We start from the raw sequence: 6,190 nt of genomic DNA, 5'->3' as shown, positions 1-6,190 counted from the left end.
CGGTGAACAAGAAGCAGTTTTCGCCATAAAAGACGTACGTGAAGAAATATGTCTTTAATAAGAGAGGAAAAAAAATTAACCTCGTTGCTATACGTTGGAGAACTAACAACATTTAATTTCGTGAAATTATTGTTTGAACAAGATATCAGTTCTTAATGATACAGAACATGGATTACATTTTTCTTGTTGACCTAAGAAAGTCGCCCATCTTGTTTTTGGGGTGGGTGCATTGCGGTGGTCCTTATCTGTTTTAAAACGAGCATAGTGTTTTGGAGCCGCGTGTATGGACACTGTGCCCAAGCTGTTAGTGTTACCGAACAAACCTGTTTTATGTGTGGCACGTGCTTTGAAAAATGATGTCACAAATCACATTCTTCGTGCACACCAGTACACGCGTTTTTCTTTATTTTTTTGCTACTTAGAGGGGCCTTGGCTTTGGTGACCCGGATAAATGAGTTGTCTTTCCCCTCCGAAAGAACTCGACGTCTGTTACTTGAGGGTACATAATGTAAGTACAACTTGTTTCTTACAGTCACTCATCATTTAGTTCCACACATAGACGTTTTGTAAATGTTCGTTTCTTTGTAGTTATGTAAATTCTGTTAAAAGTGCTTTTTGTAGTTCTTTGGTCAGTACTTTGACATGTTGATACAGTTCGAATGTCGTTCTGTTTTAGTGTTTTTCACCAAATATGTTAATCGTTACTTACTAACTGTGGTGTAACTTACATTTCAAGTAACCATAAGATGTTAGCTAGTAGTAGTAACCATGCAGATTATGTATTTTAAACTTTTTTACACTAATTTTAACAACTTGTGTTCTAATATGTCAACTACACTAAGCCTGCCATATCCGGAAAACCATTTGAAGTTTCATAAATATTGACAGTTATTAATAAATATTAGCTAAACTATTTCAAGTTTGACAAACATCGACTGTTATTAGCTAAACTATTTCAAGGTTGACAAACATCGACTGTTATTAACTAAACTATTTCAAGTTTGACAAACATCGACTGTTATAAGGTAAACTATTTCAAGTTTGACAAACATCGACTGTTATTAGCTAAACTATTTCAAGTTTGACAAACATCGACTGTTATTAGCTAAACTATTTCAAGGTTGACAAACATCGACTGTTATTAGCTAAACTATTTCAAGTTTGACAAACATCGACTGTTATTAGTTAAACTATTTCAAGTTTGACAAACATCGACTGTTATTAGCTAAACTATTTCAAGTTTGACAAACATCGACTGTTATTAGCTAAACTATTTCAAGGTTGACAAACATCGACTGTTATTAGCTAAACTATTTCAAGTTTGACAAACATCGACTGTTATTAGTTAAACTATTTCAAGTTTGACAAACATCGACTGTTATTAGTTAAACTATTTCAAGTTTGCCAAACATCGACTGTTATTAGTGCCTAGACGATGGATTTCAATTTTTATATAGTGACGGTCGATCAAGCACGAACATAAGAAGACGTACTGATCATGTTGCCTGTATAAGCTACACCTCCTTGAAAGACCACAAGATCAGCATCAAACAAGTTCCTAGAACCAGTCAAGCGAAGCCGTGTGATCCATTCTGTAGCGGTCCTCCAGAACTCGGCTGGTGGACAGTTGAAACGCAGTTACCTTGACTTTATATGAGCAGTTAAAAAGACAGGGTTCTAAAGGATTTCCTTCTGGCAGTAATAAAACATTGTTTAGAATAGCTTTAGAACCCTGTCTGGTTTCCTTCTGACAGTAATAAAACATAAAATTTCTTGATATATATTTCATAACGACCATACGATCTTCAGGAATATTTGCGTCACGTTTCCATGGCAACTGGGGACACGTCCTTGCCGTGACATTTTCGTAACCAAAGTGAAAATAAATAGGCGTATGAATGTATGGAACTGTATAAATCTGCTTAAGGATCGTTATACTGGTTAATTAACCGGCTAAGTCAAGTATTCCATTAATGATTTAACCGTTCTTCATCACTACATACTGGGACTTGAGATAATGACGAGCATGCGTAGTCCCATAGAACAGTTATTTCAGATTCACCAAGCCCTTTTTGAATGATTTACTAAAATAATAATAATTGCGTTTATAGATTTAGTATTAGCTGATGTATATTCATTCAACACCAGGGGAGGTCAAATCTAAACGACGACCCTACGTGTGAACTGTAAGAGCGTACGTGGTTTGGTGAGAATCGGTCCAGCGGTTCACTAATTACAAGCGGAGACAATGCACGGGGAATACATACGGGCTTCCGGTGGACGACATAGGGGGGGGGGGTGTCGTACCTCCAAAAATCGACCATCTGTGTCAATTCCCAGGGACCCTAAGGGCGCATGCCTGGTTTGGTTGTAAAATAATGGTTTAGATAAATGAAAACTTTGTTATAGAAGGGTTCCACACCTGCCTTGAATTGCTTGATTTTCTTTTAATTCTTGAAAATCCTCAATCCTGGCATATAAAACCAAGCAATCTAGTAATAGTAAACACTGATTTTTGTTAACACTTCTTTTGGCTATTTCTCGTTAGGGCACTCGAGTCGTAATCTGAATGTTACGGGTTCGAGTCCCGTCCCCGAACATGCCCTTTCAGCAGTGGGAGCGTTATAATACTACGATCAATCCCACTGTTCTTTGGTAAAGAGTAGCTCAAAAGTTGGCGATGGGTGGTGTTGACTAGCTGCCTTCCCTGTAGTCTGTTAATTCCTGCGCAGATATCCCTGGAGTAGCTTTGCACGAAATTCAATAGCAAATATACAAATCATAAATAAGTATACTACACAGAAACAGTTCCATATAGCATAATGACTTTTTGAAATTAACCGACCAGTGACCTACCTTTGTTTTAAACATACGTATGTGTGCGAAAGTGGTGAATTTTAGATAGTTCGACACTAAAAATATGGTGTCTCTATTAATCTTTCTTCCTTGGCTTTTGTTCCAAAGTTATCATAAAAAAACGGGATGTTTTTGTTCGTATGTCAGGACGTCAATCTTATCAGAACACTCCTCTAACTAATTCTTAAAATATTGCCAGTGTTTCGTTGAAAATGTCGTTTTGTAAATAACATATCGTGTCGCCATCTCGTGACAACTTATAGAACCAAAATTTTTAATCTCCCTCCTCATTGTTTGTTATTTTGGTGCGTTAAAGTTTCCAAAGTTTTCACTTTCCACCCCACCCCGTTCGGTGCTTAGAATTAATTTTCAACGTGACACTAATTTTAGTTTAATCAACTATCTTTTTATACTTTTTTGGAAAAATAAGACATATTTTAGGTGATATTTTGCGATATTCATAATTTTTTATTCTGATAAATAAAAAAAACAATTTTACTGTCTTCAGTTATTACATTGCGTTGAGACAATCAACCCACTGAGTGTTATTATTAGTGTATGTATTGTTTCAACACTGTTGTGTAATGGGGGGAGGGGTGTCCACACACCATCGTTTTTTTTAAGGGAAGTTTTTCTAACTTATTTATACAATAAAGTCCTTGTACGTCCATGACTTTGTCGGTTACAGACCCCTAAAATCATACGAACCACACAGAGAGATACAAAAAATTATATCAATATTGAAGTTAATTATATTAATTACCACTGTGCATTTTACATATTAAGAAAGGAAACGTATTGTGAAAGTACAGGGTGTCCCAGAAGTCTGGACCCATAGGGAAAATAGACATCATATACTTAAAGTTAAACAAATACAATTATAATGTCAGTTGTACATATTTCAGGAAAGAAAACACCCTGATGTAACAGTATACCAAGAACTGGTGTGTGTGTGGCAGATGGTCTTTATTATAACACGTAACACGTCATCAATTATTATCATCTATGTTCCTCATCTAGTAACTTGAAGTGGTTTAATACTGCAGCAACCCTACCCGAGGACACCATTCCATCAAAACTGATAGCATTGTTATACTAGAATGATCTGTTGAATTTGTGAAATGCAGTCATCCTTGAGTTACTATCCGACTACACAGTTACGAGTTTGTCCTGTTCTTCTTACAACGTGGACTAGAACAGTTTCCCCCTATGTTTTATAAATATCGTTCTTATTGTACGCACCGTTTGAAAATTGGGCCAATGAATAAGAACAAATATATTCTTGTCATTTGGCCGGACTCTAGAAGGTTCTGTAAATACGTGCACGTTACGTTTACTTTGGTAAATATCTTATAACCTCTTGTGTAACCGGAAACACGATTTGAATATTCATCAACAGGCTCTGTCATGCACGATCTGTATGTTTACTTCGTGCTATGGGAAGGTAGATTCAAACAAAGACGTCATAGATAGAATTAACTACATTTGATACGTTAAGATTTATAAGTTTGAGATCGTGTTTTAGGGTGTGATGAGTTGATAGACTTATAAATAAGGTTATTATAATATCGTTAAATATTTTTGAAGGACAGTTTATTTCCTAAGTGTGTGTGTGTGTATTAGCTGTATGATGACGATAATGAAACGTGCAGCTAACGCAAATATCTAACATCATAACATTTCCCGCCAAAAGGAAATTAGACCACCTTGTCTGTGTATCCCTCTCGTAGGTTTATATAAATTCTCCTTCTTCCTTCTCATATGTGGTTGCTGCAGCAATGATGTGCGCACTAAACAGGCGTGGCAATATGACGTCAGAAACCACCGGACTGACGACGACGAGCTCTGCGGCAGTTAGATGTAATACGTTCCGGGCGTTGGATGGTTGAGGGATGAAGCGAATCGTTCTTTAGTTTGCGTATCGGAAGCCTTTTTTATCCTATGTTTTTTACGTAAGTTTTCTGTTATTTTGCCGAAAACCTCATTCTGGTCGATGAACTAGTTTTAATCAGTTTAGCTGCGTGAACGTCGACGATAAATCAGGATTTTGTAGCCCGTCGTTGAGTTAGTTTTGTATCGGAAGATGAAAACATAGCTGTATTGATTACTCACAATTATTCTTTAAATGACTGATTCTTGGAGAAAGTAGAACACCGAGCTGACGTGGAATATTCGAGTGTTTACTTCTCTCGTAGGTGTTCCAGTTTGGAACTGTTAAGGTTTGTAGTGACCTACTCAGAAGCTACGTCTACGTTCAATTATTAGGTGGCTGGAGCGCGAGGATGGTTTTGAGCGACAACAATATAATGGAAGCTAAGTAGGTAGTTATTTTATCTAACCGTTTACTTCCATAATCAACATATAAACATTGCATGTCAGAAAAATAACAAGGTTTCCTTGCTTCGTTTTTTAGCGTGAACAACTTAGCCTGCTGTCTAACTTTATTAAGTATTTAATTATTTTCCCCAGTCAGTAGTTTCGCCATAAATTGACGTTGTTCACCGTTGTCGCCTCGGTGTATTTTTAATAGGATAACATGTTAACGTTGTAGGTTTTTGCTGACGTTGTTGATTCAGTCTCTTCGTTAAAAAACAAAGAAAAAAAGTAACAGGTTTAAGATAACGTTTGTTTTAAATTCTTGTCTTGCTCGGTTTTTAATGAATTAACAATTTTAACCAATTGGTATTTGACATTTAGTATTTTGTATCAATTTTTTTTTTAAAACTAAATGTTACATAGTGCTCTCTATATTTATCTAACGGTGATGTTGGTGTAACATTTTATGTGATAATTTAAAAATCATTATATATCTGTTATGAAAAAAGAAACGAACAGCGTCTCTATTAATAGCTTCAAACTTGTGTATTTGAGAATGTTCACACGTGTTATAAAAAATTATCTTCCTTAGTCTAAAGGCTGTAACTTGTAATAAAATAAACACTTGTTAATTAGTTGTTTGAAGTTCTAGATAAAGATTGTTAGATGACAGGTTTTAGTGTCTTGAATACAGTTTATCTAAAAAGAAACAGAAGGAAAAATTGTGACATGCCACCACCAGTCGGTAAATATACAAAATGTGACCATACCTAAGAAGATAAATACATACATAAACGTTACAAATGAACGCTTCGGTAGAGTTGAGGGGGGCAAAGTTAATCGTTGAGATACTGGGCTGGATCTGGTCGTGGTGTCCTGCGCATGGATGATTTGGTAAAGGGTATTCGTTTATAAGCCAGCATTATGCCGTATATTGTACGTACGGTATGAAAGGTTTTTATTAATACATGAAAATATTAACTAAGATATATATATATATATATATATATATACTACT

General features: G+C 35.8%; 1 protein-coding gene across 4 annotated transcripts in view; it reads left to right on the top strand.

The window, feature by feature from the left end:
* LOC106473470 overlaps nt 1-6,190 on the top strand; it is a 40,271-nt gene that overhangs the window by 4,350 nt on the left and 29,731 nt on the right. Inside the window, exon 1 of one of the 4 annotated variants that reach the window (XM_022401897.1) lies at nt 4,672-4,808. The exons of 1 other annotated variant lie outside the window; for it this stretch is intronic. In XM_022401897.1, the coding sequence (XP_022257605.1) occupies nt 4,798-4,808 (11 nt within the window). In that variant the 5' untranslated portion in view covers nt 4,672-4,797. Of the gene's footprint in view, nt 1-4,671; nt 5,178-6,190 lie in introns of those variants that run through there. 2 more of the 4 variants (XM_013934148.2, XM_022401898.1) reach the window with 2 other exon arrangements.

The sequence above is a fragment of the Limulus polyphemus genome, unplaced genomic scaffold, assembly GCF_000517525.1.
Source record: "Limulus polyphemus unplaced genomic scaffold, Limulus_polyphemus-2.1.2 Scaffold6200, whole genome shotgun sequence".
Lineage (NCBI taxonomy): Eukaryota > Metazoa > Arthropoda > Merostomata > Xiphosura > Limulidae > Limulus > Limulus polyphemus.
The sequence above is the reverse complement of the archived record's forward strand: the minus strand, read 5'-3'. Positions and strand labels throughout refer to the sequence as shown.